This window comes from Anomaloglossus baeobatrachus, chromosome 1 (genome assembly GCF_048569485.1).
Source record: "Anomaloglossus baeobatrachus isolate aAnoBae1 chromosome 1, aAnoBae1.hap1, whole genome shotgun sequence".
NCBI lineage: Eukaryota > Metazoa > Chordata > Amphibia > Anura > Aromobatidae > Anomaloglossus > Anomaloglossus baeobatrachus.
The window spans coordinates 46,338,121-46,356,589 of NC_134353.1; the positions used below are offsets into that span (position 1 = coordinate 46,338,121).

At 43.7% G+C, this 18,469-nt stretch overlaps 1 protein-coding gene across 2 annotated transcripts in view; it reads left to right on the top strand.

The window, feature by feature from the left end:
• Positions 1–18,469, top strand: part of CTNNA2 (catenin alpha 2) — a 3,064,502-nt gene that overhangs the window by 2,771,273 nt on the left and 274,760 nt on the right. For both annotated transcript variants that reach the window (XM_075346593.1, XM_075346583.1), the window contains exons 13-14: positions 6,241–6,441; positions 15,180–15,331. In XM_075346593.1, coding sequence (XP_075202708.1) covers positions 6,241–6,441; positions 15,180–15,331 — 353 coding nt within the window. The remainder of the gene's footprint in view (positions 1–6,240; positions 6,442–15,179; positions 15,332–18,469) is intronic.

Below are 18,469 nucleotides of genomic sequence, written 5' to 3' on the forward strand. Positions count from 1 at the left end.
AGAAGGGGGCAAAGAAAACAGACTATTGGGTAATATCCATACCGTACAACTAGTACACCTAGAACTGCTGTACCAAGAACCAATGCTGCAGCCCACAACGCTAGTCTCAAAGAGATGGTTTCATCAGCTCCTTTCTACTCCTGGCCAAGCTACCAAATGAGGAAAATAACTGGCCCCCTCTGGTGGAAGTAGGGGGTATTTATAAGTCCTGGGCATAGTCGCAACCGGGAACAGCTGACCAGGAGTCAGGAGCTGCTGGAAGGTAAATTCACATTAATCCTCTCCTCCCCAAAGGAAAGAGAATCCTTTTAATCAACAGAGTCTGACAAGATAAAGTGAGGATCTGACCCATAATATGTCACAAAACTGCAACAGAGAAAAGACCATGACAGGCTAGTACCTACTAGTGATAAGCGAGTACTAAAATGTTTAGGTGCCCAAAAGCCAAATTCAGCAAATTGAAATGTTCGAGTGCTCGTCTGGACAAATGAATATAATTGAAGTCAATGGGAAGCACTAACATTTTTTGGGAAGACACTCTTAGGACGTCTGGGGATGGCATGCAAATGGCTAAAATGGATGGAAACAGTTTTCAAATGCAATGGTAGCACCATTGGAAAGGTGCCTGTCTTTATCTCTGACTTCCAGGTTGCTGCTGGGAACAATATTGTCACAATATAAGACCACTTTTACGGACTAACAAAAAAACGTACAAAACTGAGGATAAAATGAATTTTACAAGAAAACAATGTTAGACAACATTATTTCCTCTATAATGACTTGTATGTATGGCAAATTAAAAAAAAAGAAGAAAAAAAAACACCTTCCACCCATGAAGCAATGTTCAAACGTAGAGTTTTTGCTACATTTTTTACTTTCTCAAAGGTTAAAAAACATTCACCAGTAATGTCATTTTAACATTTTACTACCTTATCTGGGCATGTGGTGTGTGACATGGTCAGACACATCCTGATACATTTATGTAGGATGGACACTAAAATTCACAAATAGGGATGATCGAATACTTCGATTATTCGGCTTCGCGAATATTTTCCAAATACCTCGCCGTTTGTCGACTATTCGCAAATATTCGATGTGCAATGTAAGTCTATGGGAAACCTGAATAACAACTATTTGAAACTATTCGGGCTTCCCATAGACTTACATTGCGCATCGAATAGTCGAATAGCGGCGAGGTATTCGGAAAATATTCGCGAAGCCAAATAATCGAAGTATTCGATCCTCCCTATTCACAAAGCCTATGCAAGAGCTGAGAAAATGAACACAATGCAAGAACTGACAAAAATTAGAAGGAAAAAACCCTCCGATGCACCCTGTAATAGACATAAAGGAGGACATTTTACACATTCTGTAAAAATTGTTAGGTAGTGGGACTCCTATACTCATAAAGCTTTTTCCAAAGGCTACCAAAAAACTACAAGAAGGGATTGCAATACACACTGGAAGACACATACAGGAGGGCCTCAGAATACAATTATTTTCTCATTAATAAGAAGTGAGACTCTTATACTAGTAAAGAATATGTACTATGAGCAAAGGCTACCAAAATCATAAGAAGGGCTTGTAATAAAGCCAGCAAAGACTCTGATTTAATTCTGGTACACTAATAAAAAAATTCTGACTCTCAACCTAAGAAAGCCTATTTAGTTAGAGGCCCAGCTAAAATTACAAATAGGCATTTCAGTACGCCCTGGAAGAGACATAGAGGTCGGACTGTAATTCAATTCTGGTACAATTTTAAAAACATTCTGACTTCGAAACACTATATGCAAAATCTGAGAAAAATTAGAAGGAATGACTCCAATACATCATGGAAGACATGTACAGGAGGGCCTCAGAAATCATGTGTTTTACCATTTTGAAGGAGTTGGACTCCTACACAGCTAAAGCTGATGCACTAAGTGCAATAGTTGAAAAACATACATATACAGTATATGTGTGTATGTGATTATTTTAGGTAGGTATCTAAAAATGATGTTTTAGGGTATCAGACAAACCCTTGAAAAATTAAGAGCAAGGGTCGCATCATGACCTGTTGGCATGGTGGAGAAAGAGGACACAAAAAAGAAGAAAACAAGAACTGTATACACTTGTTTAGATGGTAAGTGTTGTAAGGGAATACACCTCAATAAAAAGAACATTACAATTGCATTTCAGTTTGCTGTCATCCGGTGAGACTGAGAAGTATGGACTAATCCATGCTTTGATAATTTTGATAAGCCTCAGCATGCTAGTATTTTAAGTTGACCGACGAATGTGCCTATCGGATAATATGAATCCTACAACACTAAAAACTTGCTAACACTAATTTCAGACTAAGAGCGGTATTATTAGAGAATAGAATGAATTTAAATTAGCCCTAAAAATGATTGTTGGTTGTATGTGGCAACACTAAGGACTGTAATGCAATGAACTATGCATAAATGCCTCTAATCTCTATCCCTACTCCAGAATCTTATTCTACACTGATTGTAGACTGAGCGACATTATTAGAGAATAAAATGCATTTAAATCAGCCCTGAAAGGGACTGTTGGTAGTTTTTGGCAGCACCAAGGACTGTAATGCAATGAACCCTGACTAAATGCCTGTATTACAGTATTTCTACTTTAGACGCTAACCCTACACTAATTACAAACTTAGAGCAGTATTATTAGAGCATAAAATGTATTTATAGAACTGTTTGTTTTACAAGGCAGCACCAAGGATGGTAATGTAATGTACCCTGCCTATATGACTTTAATACTCTAACCCTATTCCATAAGCTAGCCCTACACTTATTGCAGCAAAGAGCAGTATTTTTGGAAAATATAATCTATTTTAATTTCCCTAAAAATAACTGTTGGTTGTTTGTGGCAGTACCAAGGTCTGTAATGGAATTAGTCTAATTATCTATTCCAACTCCAGAAACTAACCCTACACTAGTTGCAGAATTGCAGATTAAGGGTAGTATTATTAGAGAATAGAATATGTTCAAATCAGCCCTGAAAATGTCACACTAGGTACGGGGAAGTGCCAAGCAAACGACGAAAGGGAAGGGAAACCCTGTGTCTTGGGATATGTGACCCCTGACCAAGCCTATCGCTGGTCCCTGGCTTCCCTCACCCCCTAGATAGGTTCTGCACCCATGCTCCAAACCGGTTATCTGACCCTGGCAGACACAAAAGTAAGCCCTAGTTAGAAAGTGGATGGGATGAGTGCTTAGTCAACCCCACTAAGCACTAAAGAAAACACATGGATAACAAACAGGGAGAAAGTGAACAAACAACTTATCTCCAGATAACTCAATGAAAGGAACTGCAACAACCAGAAAGATTCTCCAGATATACAGTATACAAGCCAGCTGCTTGCACTGAAGACTTTTTAAGTGTATAATAGCTGTCCCCAACACCGAGTAACAGGCAGTCAAGGTGTATAAAGACACCAATGGAAGTGCTGATGAAAGCAGCTGAAAAGTTGAGGAGCTCCTCATGGTCTTAAAGGGAATGGGATGAAAACCAAACAGAAATAATAGAAGGTCATGGAGCAGTTTGTGCAGCCAAACACTGTGATTATCTATAGCTGGACACTACAGGACTGTCTGTGATCTGTGACATACCTGTGACAGAAAATGGACTGTTGGATGTACATTGCAGTACCAAAGACTGTATTGCAATGAACACAGCCTAAATGGCTCTAATAAACTATCTTTACTCTAGCATCTAACCCTACACAGTTACAGCTAAGAGCGGTATTATAATAGAATACAATCTATCTGAATTAGCCTTGACAAGGACTGTTGGTTACAGGAGGTACTGTAACCCTATAAAGCACTGCCCCTTCTCCAGCAGAACCTCTCCCTACACTATTTCCGGTTACAGTGTGCTGCGTATAGCATCTCCGGGTCTTAGAAAGACCTAATGAAGCTATGCGGCCAGCAAATCACAGTAATGTCAGTAGCCAACATGGCTATGATATTACAATGATTAGCAGGTAATTAGTGGCTGAAATTCGAGCATGGCGCCCCAATAAAAGGATACTTGATCGAGTATTGAGGGTCTGGAGCACACCAATGGTCAACTGAGTACTGAACGATGGCTGGTGACTCAGCAACAGGAAAATGAGCACTCCATGCTGATCGATGCACTTGGGAAGAGATGGTTTATCTAGCTAGTCCACATTAATAGACTATGATGGGTTTATATGAGACTCTTGACCAGTGGAAGAAGATGTTGCATTCTGAGTCATGTTTAACATCATGTGGACTGCTGTGTGTGTCCCTCACTTACCTGGGGAAGAGATGGCACATGGATGCACTATGGAAGGGAGAGAAGCAGATGGATATGTCACGGGCGGAGGAGGGGACGCTGCGCTCTCCCACTGCTCGGGTCCGGCCACGGCTGCTGCGGCTGCTTGGTGGTGGCTCGAGCGGTGGGCCGGATCCCGGAGACTCAAGCGGCGCTCCTCGCCCGTGAGTGAAAAGGGTGGGGATTGGATGGTGGGGATTTGGTTATTGTCCGTGACGCCAGCCACGGTTGTGGTGATATTGGTGACACCACCGCTGCTCTGGACGGGGGATCCCGGGAGCGATGACAGGGAGATGCTAGTTCTTCCCTCCGTGGGTAGGGGGTTGGTTGTCCCGGGGCCCGGTGATGGGGGTAGGGATGGATGGCAGGCGGGTTACGGGGCCTGGCGAGGTGCAGGGTCGCGGGGGCAGCGCTGTGCCGCACGGCACGGTGGTACTTACTCAGCCAATGATGAGGACACAGTTCTCGGTAAAACACACGGCTGGATGGACGGGTCCCACAGACGGCTGCGGTGTTGTTTCTCCCGGCAGGTTGATGATGACTGCCTTTCCCTGCACCTGTGTACTGTAAACGGTTCCAATGGGTTCCCACCGGTAACCCTTTCCCCAGCTTGGATGGGTGCTGAAGGAGCCCCTTTTGCCCGCAGGCTCTGGCCCTGGGAACTTTAGCCTTGGTGGTGACTGTGTTTCCCTCTCTCGGTTGGACGGTTGCCTTCTGTCGGGACTTGGCTGCTGGGAAACCCAGGAGGTTCCCTTCGCTAACGGATTTGGCAAATTCACGGCGACTCCTAGCCTTGCCGGGGTCCGTAAGCCCCTGCCAGATGGTGCTGACTTCTCTTTGTGTACCGGTCCGGTAAACTCTGATAGGCCACTCCTGCAGACGGTCACCACCGTCTGCCAACCTTGCTGATCCGTCCAGGACACACACCTGGACTAACTTCAGGCTGCTTAACTGCCACTTTCCTCCTTCCACTTTCACTTCACAACTCTATCTGCCTTACTTTTCCCGCCTCCAGGACTGTGAACTCCTCGGTGGGCGGGGCCAACCGCCTGGCCCACCCCCTGGTGTGAACATCAGCCCCTGGAGGAAGGCAACAAGGGTTTTTGTCTGACTTCGGTGTGCCTGACCGGGAGTGTGGGGTGTGTAGGTATTGTTCTCTGTGGCCCCTGGCTTGTCCAGGGCACCACAGATACATTGTGATGCACTTGGCAATGTTTTTCGGGGAACCTTGCTTCCTGGCATTAATTTTTATGTAAAACATACCATTTACCTGAACATTGTACAAAAAAATATCCAGCTTCATGGCAGTATCCTCTTTCAATATGGTAATGCCATTTGCCACACTGCAAAAAATGTTCAAAAATGGTTTGAGAAAAAGTGATAAAAAGATGATAAAAAGTTCAAGATCATGACTTGTCTCCAAATTCCCAGATCTCAATCTGATTGATCATCTACAGGATATTTTGATAAAACAACTCCAGTTCATGAAGTCCACACCTTACCAATCAAGGAATATCAAATATCTGTTCGGAATTCCATACATGATGAGGCAAAGCTGTTTTGGTGGCACTTGTGGCTTTAACAAAATATTATTCAGGAGAATTTAATACAATTTCATGATGACAATTAGGATCTTATTTGAGGATTAGCCAATCAGATCCTAAGAACATTCCCATGAACTCCTGATTATTCCAACTGTAAGACGATGAAAGGTCATATCCAATTTCATAAACTAGTCATTGCGCTGCCATTCTGACATTAACGCCCTTACCTCCTTGGGACTAAATCATCACTTTAAAATTTAGTACAATACCTATTTTCATGAAAATAAAACATTAAAAAAATTATTTTAACTTTTTCCAACTTTTATGTAATGCGCTCTTTATATCTTAAAACCGAACAGGAAAAAGAAAGATGTCTGTATTGATCTTTCAGAAAACCACATACTGGAGGACGTAAACAAGTGTGTAATTGCTCTACAAGAGGGAGATGTTGACACATTGGATAGAACTGCGGGGGCTATTCGAGGCCGTGCCGCCAGAGTCATTCATATTATTAATGCCGAGATGGAAAACTATGAGGCTGGCGTCTACACAGAGAAAGTTCTGGAAGCCACAAAGTTACTTTCTGAAACTGGTAAGTTGTACAAGTTAAATGTGTCCTTTCTTGTCACTTTTATCTCCACTATTATATTTATTTTTTTAGGGAAAGTTTTTTTTATGAAGTTAAAGTTATAGTTTCAACAGTATGGCAATTTATTAAAAATTTGTATGCACAACCTTTTTTATGTACAACCTTCTTTGTATTTCCAATGGCCAAGAGATGGAGTTCGGGGATTCTCAGATATAGGTGAAAGATTAGGAGGTATCCTGTGGATATGCCATAAATATCTGAATAATAAATTTGAAATTTGGTGCACCAAAATACTATCAATAACAATAATGGGTGTCAAATCATGTAGACAAGTAAATGTATATAATGAGAAGGAAAAACACTCTGCATGTAAACATGTGCACACCAGGAATTAGATGTACCTTAAAATATTTAACTTTATTAAGTGCCAAACACAAAAAACAAGGTTAAAAAAATTTAAAATGACACAAAAAAGCCCCCTAAAGGCCCAATGTAGGACATAATTGCCATAAGTAATAGCCACAATATGCAATACAATTATACAGTATGGACCCCTACAGCAATAAATAACAAAATGCAGTAGCAGAAAATACAGATATAGTGTACATACAGTATATATCTCACAAGGGAGAGGATAATGGTGTCAAATAACCACCATATAATAATGGAACATCACAATAGTTATGAAATAAATCACCCTAAATAGGGAAACCCAATCCACTACAAAGTAGTATGAAGAACCTATAGTGTGGTATGGTAGAGAAGCCAGAGTCAGCCCAGGGTCAGGAAATACTATACCCAAGATGAAAACTCCCAGATTAGGGCATGCAGAGATTGCTGTTACCCTAAACAAGGGCAGAAGGCTGTAAGGAGGTCAGTGACAGGCTGGGGATGGAGGCTAGGTGACCCAACACGTGTCACCACGCTCAGGCGGCTTTGTCGTGTTAAGGGTAACAGCAATCTCTACATGCCCTAATCTGTGAGTTTTCACCTTGGGTATAGTATTTCCTGACCCTGGGCTGACTCTGGCCTCTCTACCACTGCTACTGCATTTTGTTATTTATTGCTGTAGGGGTCTATACTGTATAATTGTATTGTCCATTGTGGCTATTACTTATGGCAATTATGTCCTACATTGGGGCTTTAGGGGGCTTTTTTGTGTCATTTTAAATGTTTTTAACCTTGTTTGTTGAGTTTGGCACTTAATAAAGTTTAATATTTTAAGGTATATCTAATTCCTGGTGTGCACATGTTTACATGCGGAGCTTTTTCCTTCTCCTTATATAAATATCTGAATAGCAATATATTTGTATCCAGTAACAAACAGTGTTAAAAGCACTAAAAAAATTAGGTTGTTCTGGTTTCTCTGTTACCGATATTGGACGTACTGGATACATCATGGCTCATGTCAGCGTACTCACCGCTGAATGCTGCGGTGAACCGGCGGTGAGTCCCGCACATGTCTACTGATTTGTACTGCAGTGCAGACATGTGTGGCTATCAGGTGCAGGTGGATCTGCAATCCACCCGTGCCTGTTAACCTCTTAGATCACGCTGTCAAAATGTGACAGCCCAATGTAAATGGCCGCAGTGGCTACCGCGCATTTACTCGCTGCCATTGCAGGCCCCGTGACGTGATCATGGTGAACCGATAGTTGCCATGGTAGCACAGGATCATGTGCTGACTCTTGTCGCTAATCATGACTAACATCCTGTTACAGCTGATAGAGGGCTGACTGTAACAGAAGACGAGCATTTCTGCTGATTTGAGCTGTGCAGCTATGATCAGTAGAAATGAACAAGTGATCAGACTGCTGATCCTTGCAGTCCCCTAGGGGGACTAATAAAATAAATAAAAAAGTAAAGAATTTTTAAAAAATTAAAAAAAGTAAAAAGACCCCCCCATTCAAACCATAGAAAATTAAAGGGTTAAAAAATATACACGTATTTGGTATTGCCGCGTTCAGAAATTCCAGGTCTATCAAAATGTAAAATCAATTAACCTGATTGGTAAATGGTGTAGCAGGAAAAAAATTCCAAATGCCAAAATGACGTTTTTTGATGTTTGAAAATTTTGCGAAAAAATGCAATAACAGGCGATCAAAACGTAGCATCTGTGGAAAAATAGTACCGTTAAAAAGAATAGCTCAAGACACAAAAAGTAAGCTGCAACAGAGCCTTATATCCCAAAAAACGTGAATACTATGGGTCGCGGCATATCGTGCAAAAAGTGCACCACTTTTTGTGCACAAACTTTTGAATTTTTTTAACCTCTTAGATAAAAGTAAACCTACACATGTTTGGTGTCTATGAACTCGTACTGACTTGAGGCATCACACCCACACACCAGTTTTACCATTGTGAGGGTAGGCCTGCTGAGCTATAGGCCATTTGTGCAGATGTAATAAGATTATCTGTGTGTGTATATAATCAAAGTATAGATGTCGTTGCATAGTTATTTGTATGTCTGTATGACAATCACATAGACACCATTATAACTTTAAGATGTGTGATCAAGAATGTGTTAACTACATAATCAAGCCAAAATGAACAATGAACAAAGAGGTATTTAGAATATACTGAGAGAATCTGTAATCAATTAGTTCTCACCATGTGAGATATGGGCTGTGAGATGTGGGAGGTTGACTCCTCGTTCTTGCTCAGCAACGTGTTAGGCCGGCTTCTGACTTGCGATTTTCTCGCATTGCACTCGGAACATGTTAAACAATGAGGCAGCTCCCATCTGCTGTTTTTTTCTCAGTCCAAATCATAGAGATTGACCGACATTGTGAGACCTCACTCATTTCCAGTATTTTGAGCAACAAGCGATTATTGTCAGTCGGTCTCTCCCTCTCGGTCTCTATTCTCTCTCTGTCAGTCTCTCTCTCTCTGTCCATGTCGGTCTATCCCTCTCCCCCCCCCTCTCATACTCACTGATCCCCGGTCACCGGTGCGGCACTGCACGGCGTTCATACTGCTCCGGCGGCTTCTCCTCTTTTGAAAAAGCCGGCCTCTCATTATTCAATCTCGTATTCCCTACTTTCCCCGCCCACCAGCGCCTATGATTAGTTGCAGTCAGACATGCCCCCACGATGAGTGACAGCTGTCTCACTGCAACCAATCACAGTGGCCGGTGGGCGGGTCTATAAAATGCAGTAAAAAAAAAAAATAGTTAAAATTAAACGGCGTGTGGTTCCCCCCAATTTTAATACCAGCCAGGGTAAAGCCACACGGATGCAGGATGGTATTCTCAGGATGGGGAGCCCCACATTATGGGGAGCCCCCCACCCTGACAATATCAGCCAGCAGCCGCCCGCAATAGCCTCATCCATTAGATGCGACTGTCCTGGGACTGTACCCGGCCATCCCGAATTGCCCTAGTGTGGTGGCAATCTAGGTAATAAGGAGTTAATGGCAGCAGCCCATAGCTGCCACTAAGTCCTAGATTAATCATGGCAGGCGTCTCCCCGAGATACAGTACCTTCCATGATTAACCTGTAAGATTAAGAAAATGAAGACATACATTCAAAAATCCTTTATTTGAAATAAATAACAAAAAAACAACCTCTTTCACCACTTTATTCAAAACCCCATATACCCTTCCATGTCCGACGTAATCCACAGAGGTTCCTCGACGCTGTCAGCTCTGCTACATCGGAAGCTGACAGAGAGTGGTCACAGAGCACGACCGCCCTCTGTGCGCTCTCTGCAGCGACTGAAGTGAGTCGCGCTTTCAGTGATGACATCACTCAGGTTACCCGCGGCCACAGATCTCAGTGGGAGGACTTCTGCTGTGGCCGCGGGTAACCTTAGTGACGGCACCGCTGATAGCGCGGCTCACTGCGGTCACTCAAGGGATTTGCGGTCACCGGTGAGACCTTCACTGGTGACCGAAAATCAGGCCATGCCACAGAGACAGAGCCGCGGGATGACAATGAAGTCGGGTGACGTTCATCCGACTTCATTCTGATCGCGCGGCTCTGTCTGTGTCTGCTGTCAGCGCCTATTCAGCTCTGCCACATCGCTCTGTCCGTGGCTGCTGTCAGCGGCCATGTAGCAGAGCTGAATGGCAGATGACAGCTGCTGAGAAAAAAAAGGAACACACACGGATCACACACGCATTACACACGCTCTGCTAGCTTGGAAGCGATTAAAACAAAAGCATCGCACTTGCATTGCACACTGACCTAACGTGAACTAAAATCGGCCGAGTTTTTTTCATGCAAGTCGGACCGATTTTACACGTATAAGTGTGTTTCCAGCCTTAACAAAAAAGTATTCAGTAGCTGGTTTAAGCTGGTATTAGGAAGCCAGAAACAGGCAAATGATGTAGTATATGGACACTTCTGGTTATCTTTGACCAATCAGGGACAATGTTGAACTGAATAACTATGTGTATTTTATAATATACGGATCAGAAGACCATTGAGCTTCTCCCGAATAGAGGCACGTCTCTGTATGGTTATTATTCCTCATACATACATCTGCGCAGATCGGTTTGAACTCCGTCTCTGTGACCCTGAAAAACCCAATTTGCGGTTTCCCCTAAATTCCCAATCTTGACCCCATATAGTGAACACAATGAATAAAATATCCCCAAAACACTCCTGAAATCACAATTTTTTGTGCAATTTTTCCGCACTTGGAATTTTGTCTCTGTTTTCCAGTACACTATATGGTAAAACTCATGGTTTTACTTTAAAAGTACAACTTGTGCCACACAAAGCAAACCCTCATATGGCAAGATTGATGTAAAGATAAAAAAGTTACGGCTCACGGAAGAAGGGGAGCAAAAAAAAAAACCACGGAAAAATGAGAAATCACCTGGGGGTGAAGGGGGTTCAATTAAAATCATATTCTAGTGGACTTTTAAGTCTATGTGAAACTTCATGCAATCCATTCTGTACTGATCCTTTGGGATCAATCTCTAAGATAAAATATTTTGAAAAAAGGTATTCTGACAATAGAAAGGGCCGCTTTGATTTTTTTTTTTGACCGGTAGCTATTCTTTGGAATGGCACTGAGTTCAGAAGAATGGGTTTTGATTTTCTTTCAGTCGTGAAGTCTGCGTTTGAACCTAATGACACAGGTTAGAAGGGACACAAACTTCAAGAGCAGAATTACGCTTGATTGGTCTGTTTGTATCCAAGAAAGGTGCTTTCGTTAAGAAAAATGTACATTGGGTGTAAAAAAAAAAAAAAAATAGATTTCTATATTTTGTTTTTGAGCATTTAAAGGGTTAAATAGAACTCTTATCAACACACCACCTTACTGTACATCGGTGACCTCCTTTTTCAGCGGAAAGGACATGGCAGAACCTTTAAATACCGTAATTTAAAGGAAAAAAATAACAATAGACGAAGCTTCCTCGTGATTCACAGACCTCTTTTATTGGACCTTAGAAGATGTATACTATGTCCATCATTACAGCTATTATCTGCTAACCGAGAGAATAACTAATTAATAAAGGGGTTGTCCTGAAGACTCTTTGCCCTTTTCTTCTCGCTCTGTCCTTTAAGGAATAAAGATCATTAATATTTTGCTATTAATAGTGTCTATCATGGATTTAATATTTTTTCCACCATGCTAATAGCTATTTGCCTCTCATCTGCCCATGGACTGCTAGATTATAGAATTAATGGATAAAATACAACATTCCGTTCGATTTTCCATTTTTCCGTTTTTGTTTTTTCCTCCCCTTTTTTCCCCGAGTCATAAAATCTATTTTTCTATCAATATAGCCACATGAGGGCTTGTTTTCTGCAGGGCGAGTTGTACTTTTGAATGATATAATTTAGTGTACTGGAAAACTGGGAAAAAAAATCCAAGTGTGGTGTAATTGTAAAAAAATGTTCAATTTCAAAAATGTTTTTTGAGTTTGTCCAATTACTATGTTCATTACATGGGATAAGTGACCCTACAGAATGATTCTTCAGGTCAGTACGAGTACGCAGATATCAAACATCTAAAGTTTTTTTTTTATTTAAGTGATGAAAAAAATTTGTAAGAAAAAAAAAAATTGCTTTTGTTGCCACTTTCCGAGGCCTGAAATATTTTCATTTTTTGTGATCTGAGTCTGTATGAGAGCTTATTATTTGTGATCTGGGTCTGTGTGAGAGCTTATTATTTGTGATCTGGCTCTGTGTGAGAGCTTATTTTTTGTGATCTGGGTCTGTGTGAGACCTTAGTCTTTGTGATCTGGGTCTGTGTGAGACCTTAGTCTTTGTGATCTGGGTCTGTGTGAGAACTCATTATTTGTGATCTGGGTGTATGTGAGAGCTTATTTTTTGTGATTTGAGTCTGTGTGAGGGGTTATTCTTTTTATCTGGGTCTGTGTGAGAGCTTAGTCTTTGTGATCTGGGTCTGTGTGAGAACTCATTTTTTGTGATCTGGGTCTATGTGAGGGTTTTTTTTTGTGATGTGGGTCTGTGTGAGAGCTTATTCTTTGTGATCTGGGTCTATGTGAGAGCTTATTCTTTGTGATCTGGGTCTGTGTGAGGGTTTTTTTTTGTGATCTGGGTGTGTGTGAGAGCTTATTCTTTGTGATCTGGGTCTGTGTGAGACCTTAGTCTTTGTGATCTGGGTCTGTGTGAGAACTCATTATTTGTGATCTGGGTGTATGTGAGAGCTTATTTTTTGTGATTTGAGTCTGTATGAGAGCTTATTTTTTGTTATCTGGGTCTGTGTGAGGGGTTATTCTTTTTATCTGGGTCTGTGTGAGAGCTTAGTCTTTGTGATCTGGGTCTGTGTGAGAACTCATTTTTTGTCATCTGGGTCTATGTGAGAGCTTATTTTTTGTCATCTGGGTGTGTGTGAGAGCTTATTCTTTGTGATCTGGGTCTGTGTGAGGGCTATTTTGTGATCTGGGTCTGTGTGAGGGGTTATTCTTTGTGATCTGGGTCTATGTGAGAGCTTATTTTTTGTGATCTGGGTCTGTGTGAGAGCTTATTCTTTGTGATCTGAGTCTGTGTGAGGGCTTTTTTTGTGATCTGGGTCTGTGTGAGAGCTTATTCTTTGTGATCTGCGTCTGTATGAGAGCTTATTTTTTTGTAATTTGAGTCTGTATGAGAGCTTATTCTTTGTTATTTGAGTCTGTGTGAGAGCTTATTTTTTGTTATCTGGGTCTGTGTGAGTTGCTTATTCTTTGTGATCTGAGTCTGTGTGAGAGCTTAGTTTTTGTGATTTGTGTCTGTGTGAGGACTTATTTTTTGTTCCCTGAGCTGACATTTTTATGGATACAATTTGGGTGTGAATGAAACATCAGACTGCACTCTGATGACACCAGAGTGCAGTGCGATAATCGCATCAGCTGACAATGGAGGAAATGGGTAGTTTAATCCCTCCCTCTCCTCCACAGCTCTCGCCCTCTTCTCTGCACCTGCATGATCGGGTCACAGTTGAGTGACAATTGACTCATGCTGGCAGCACAGTGGGAGCCGAGGGTAATTAGCATATTGCATCATATTATTATTAATATTGATATTTAGTTATAGAGCACCATTGATTCCATGGTGCAGTACATGAGAAGGGGTTACATACAGAATACATATACAAGTTCCAATAGACAGACTAGTACAGAAAGAAGCGGACCCTGCCCTTGCGGGCTTACATTCTACATTCTATATTCAGGGATACCAAATACGTTGTTTACCAATCAGGTTAATTTATTTGTATATTTTGATAGGCAGTTATGAACACGGTGATACCAAATATGTGTATATTTTTAATTTTTAGCCCTTTAATTTTCAATGAGCTGAATGGGGGTGATTTGAGCTGTTTTTTTTTTTTATTTTTTAGAACTTTTTTTTTAATTTTACTAGTCCCCTTAGGGGGCTATAAAGATCAGCAGTCTGATTGGTTGTTCATTTCTCCTGATCAAAGCTGCACTGCTCTGGTCAGCAGAAATGTTGCATTCTTATTACCGGGTAAGACCCTATTGCGCCTTTGTTTCCCCCTCTCCAGCAGCATTCTTATTACAGACAGCGCTGTCAGCGGTAACAGAAACTACGTCATGAAGTCATGAAAGCAACAGCAAGACCCGACACTAAAATGGAAGAAATTGGCTCCTCATGATCGCGTCATGAGGCCTTTGATAACAGTGGAGAAAGGTGACAGGAGGGGGAATTAGAAGGGTGTGGTTTCTTCCCATTAGCCATAGCTTAATGGTGGTAACTTCTGCTGAAAGACACACACCACCTACAGTCAGTCAGTGGTACTGCAGGTTCCAGGGAAACTCAGCTTAGTGGATGAGCGGAGCCTGTGCCCACTAGAGCTACTGGTACTGATTCCTCCTCCATCACCAGCACTGCCCACAGTGGGAATATGACAGCGCCTAGTGACAGAGGCAGAAGTCGCAGGAGTGGACTCTGGTGAGGACGTGACACTTTGTTTGAGAGTTTTCTTTGGGTTAAGAATATCCCTGGACATCTTTTTTACTGAAAATTTTCTTTGATGTCGAATAAAAGGTGTCCTACAAACAATGTTTCATATCAGAAAAATGTAGGGTTAATCTATCTTTCTTGAGTCCCGCTGAACTGTTGAAGTTTTCTATGATATTTATCAGGTGTTACTTCAACCTATTTTTATTTTTAAATATTCAAAATGTTTCATTAGACCAACTGATAGCACGGATTTTACATTTCAAATTCTTTGGGCCATAAAAGTGACTAGTCAAGTAAAAAAAAGAAATGTATTAAACTCAATGTATCCTAAGACTTTTCTATTGTCTTCTTTTTTTTAAGTTATGCCTCGTTTTGCCGAACAAGTGGAAGTTGCCATTGAAGCATTGAGCACAAATATCCCGCAATCTTTTGAAGAGAATGAGTTTATTGATGCATCTCGATTAGTTTACGATGGTGTGAGGGACATTAGGAAAGCTGTACTCATGATAAGGGTAAGTCGGAATATCTTATCTGATCGTTACAAGCAGGTAGAACCCAAGATCAAGGGCTATTGACTCTCTGTCGAGTTGAGAAATATCATCATCAAATTTTATAATATTTTCTACCTTAAAAATCTTAGTCTGATGATTGAGTCCACCTACTTACAAATATATAGAGTCAAGTTTCTAAAAAAGGAAATCACTATGAGAAGACTACTGACCAAACTTTTCTAGTCATATGTGTTACGAGGGAACCGGCAGATTAGGACCAGGGGGTATATATCCTAATCGCCAGTCGGGGCCCACCGTGCTCCAGATGACAAAGGAGCTGCTGGCACCTGAGGGTTAGGCGGAGACTATAAAGCTGGATGGCTCTGAGATAACCCAGGAACTCTGGGAACCGGTCACGTGTGTTGGGACACGTCAGACCGGACGACAACCCGATTAGCGTTTTGGTGCACCTAGCGCTACACCAACCACGTGTGCAGGAAACACGTCAGGCCGGGTGGTAACCAGGTAGCGTTGACCGGAAGACCGCCACGAAAGCGCCCTGTCGGCCACGTGTGTAGGGCACGTCAGGCCGAGCGGTCCTCCGATTAGCGTTTCTGGCCACCTCTCGACTGGCCACGTGTGTGTAGGACACGTCAGGCCAGATGGGTACACCAGTAGCGTTGACCGGGAAGCCGAGGAGGATAAGGAACACCCTGTTAACTCCACAGGGGTCCTGGGGTACGCTGTCCGTGCGCGTAGTGGGCACAACCGGACAGGTGGCGCAGCAGTTGCATTGTCCGTGTGCGTAGGGGGCACAATCGGACAGGTGGCGCAGCAGGTGCGTTGTCCGTGTGCGTAGGGAGCACAATCGGACAGGAAGCACAGCAGCCGCAGCCCAGTTAACACCACTGGGCTGCTATAGCAAGACTGGAACGGCAGGAGGGAAGCACGGCGCCTGACCCTGATGTGCCGAGCCACGAATCTTGGCGTGACAGGCACCGTTCGCCTAACCCTACCTACCGCTTCCCAACATAGGCTTATGCCGCAATGAGGCTCTAACATGGAGGTGTGCTCTGACTGAGCAAAAGTGAAGACTGCGCACCTCCATGTTGTCTCCAGCCCTTTTATAACCTGGGTCCGCCCCAAACCCAGGGTGGAACCACCAAGGTCCAATAGCAGAGTGCCATGTCATCAGTGACGTCACATGCGACCTATCCAGAACCGCCACGTCATTGATGACCTCATGGCAGCCACGCCCCAAACACTTCACCAGTCATCGTCTGACGACCAATACTGAGGTGCCAGATCATAGGGGCGGGCCTCTGCGAGCCAGTCCGGAGTTGCCACGTCATCAGGACACCTGACACCCTCTTCCCTATCAGGGCCTGCCACCTCACGGACATGCTCAGTGAGGTCCTTACCGGACCTAGCCTCTGATGCACTAAGTGCCTGAGCATGCTCAGTAGCCTGAGCCACAGGTTTAGAAAGCAGACTATCAGTTTGAGCATGCTCAGTAGGCACATCCCAGATCTTAGACACAGCACGAAGTCCAAGTACCTGTGCAAAGAGGCTGTTAGGGTTAATTGTGGGAGCATGCTCAGTAGCCTTAACTGAGGACTTAGTCTCAGACATAACACAAACAGGCTGAGCATGCTCACTAGGCAAAACACCGGGCTTAAACTCTGGCTGGGGTAAATCGGCGCACGCATGCGCACTAGCCGCCTCTCCACACTTAGACATGGTGGAAGGAACAGCCAACTGGACGACCCGAGGCACGGCCAAGAATGGCAGCCGGCGCCTGGGCGCAACAGGAACCGCAGCAGGCTGCTTGCGGCTATGGCGGCGCCGGTTCGTAACAGTACCCCCCCCTCTAGCGGCCCTCCAACTCGAATGGTCTATAGTCGCCACAGATACCATTGAGCGACGGGCGGAAGATGGAGACATGCAGTGGGAGCTACAAGACTCGCTCCACCGCGTAATCACCCCAGACGACCAGTCGATATGTGGGGAATGTTGCTTCAACCAAGGAATACCCAGCAGAATATCATCTGCACCCTTAGGGAGAACCAGAAATGAAATGGTCTCCCTATGCCCAGATGACATGGCAAGGGTAATGGGCACTGTCCGCTGGTAAATTATCTTGGGCAACAAGGACCCATCCAATACACGGACTCTCACTGGCCTTGGCATTTGCACCAGTGGGATGGCATGCCGCCAGGCAAAAGAGGAGGAGATGAAACTATCCCCAGCACCTGTGTCCACACTTGCCCTTGTGGACCATGTTGACCCCTTAATGGAAATGGACGCGGGAAACGTCACCCTAATGGATGACGCAGAGTCCAGTCTACCTCCAGCTATGGTCATCAATCGTGGTCGCTTATCCTGACGCTTTGGGCAACGGTTGGCATAATGACCATACTGCCCACAAGCGAAACAGGAAATGCCCTTGCGACTCGAAGACCTAGCAACACCAACCCTAGAGATGTCCATAGGGACAGAGATGTCCTCTAAGGGAGGTGCAGTAGGAGAGACCACTACAGTGGCTGAACGACCCTCTGACCTGCGCTCCAGCTGACGTTCGGAGGTCCGCAGGTCAATGCAGGTAGCCAGAGTCATGAGGCCCTCAAGGGTAGTTGGTACCTCACGCGACGCTAATGCGTCCTTCACGTGCGAGGCTAATCCCCTCCAGAACAGTGGAATGAGAGTCCTCTCTGACCACCCCAGTTCTGCAGCAAGTGTCCTGAAACTCACAGAATATTGACTTGAGGAGGTACGCCCCTGCTCCAAAGTCAGTAGCTGTAGGGCCGAGTCATGAGTGACCTGAGGCCCCAGGAACACTTGTCGCAAGGACTCCAAAATCTCCTTAGAGTCCTGTACTACGGGGTCATTCCTCTCCCACAATGGTGTAGCCCACTCCAGTGCTCTATCAGAGAGCAAGGAGATGATAAACCCCACCTTCGACCTCTCTGTAGGAAACCGTGCAGCCAACAGCTCTAGATGGACTGAGCACTGGTTCACGAATGCCCTACATGCCTTGCTGTTCCCCGTAAACTTGTTGGGCAGCGAGAGGTGAGGGAGGGTTGGAGTAGGCTTGGTGACTGACACCATTGCAGCCGCTTGAGCCACCACATCATCCATATCAGCAGCAAGAGCAGACTT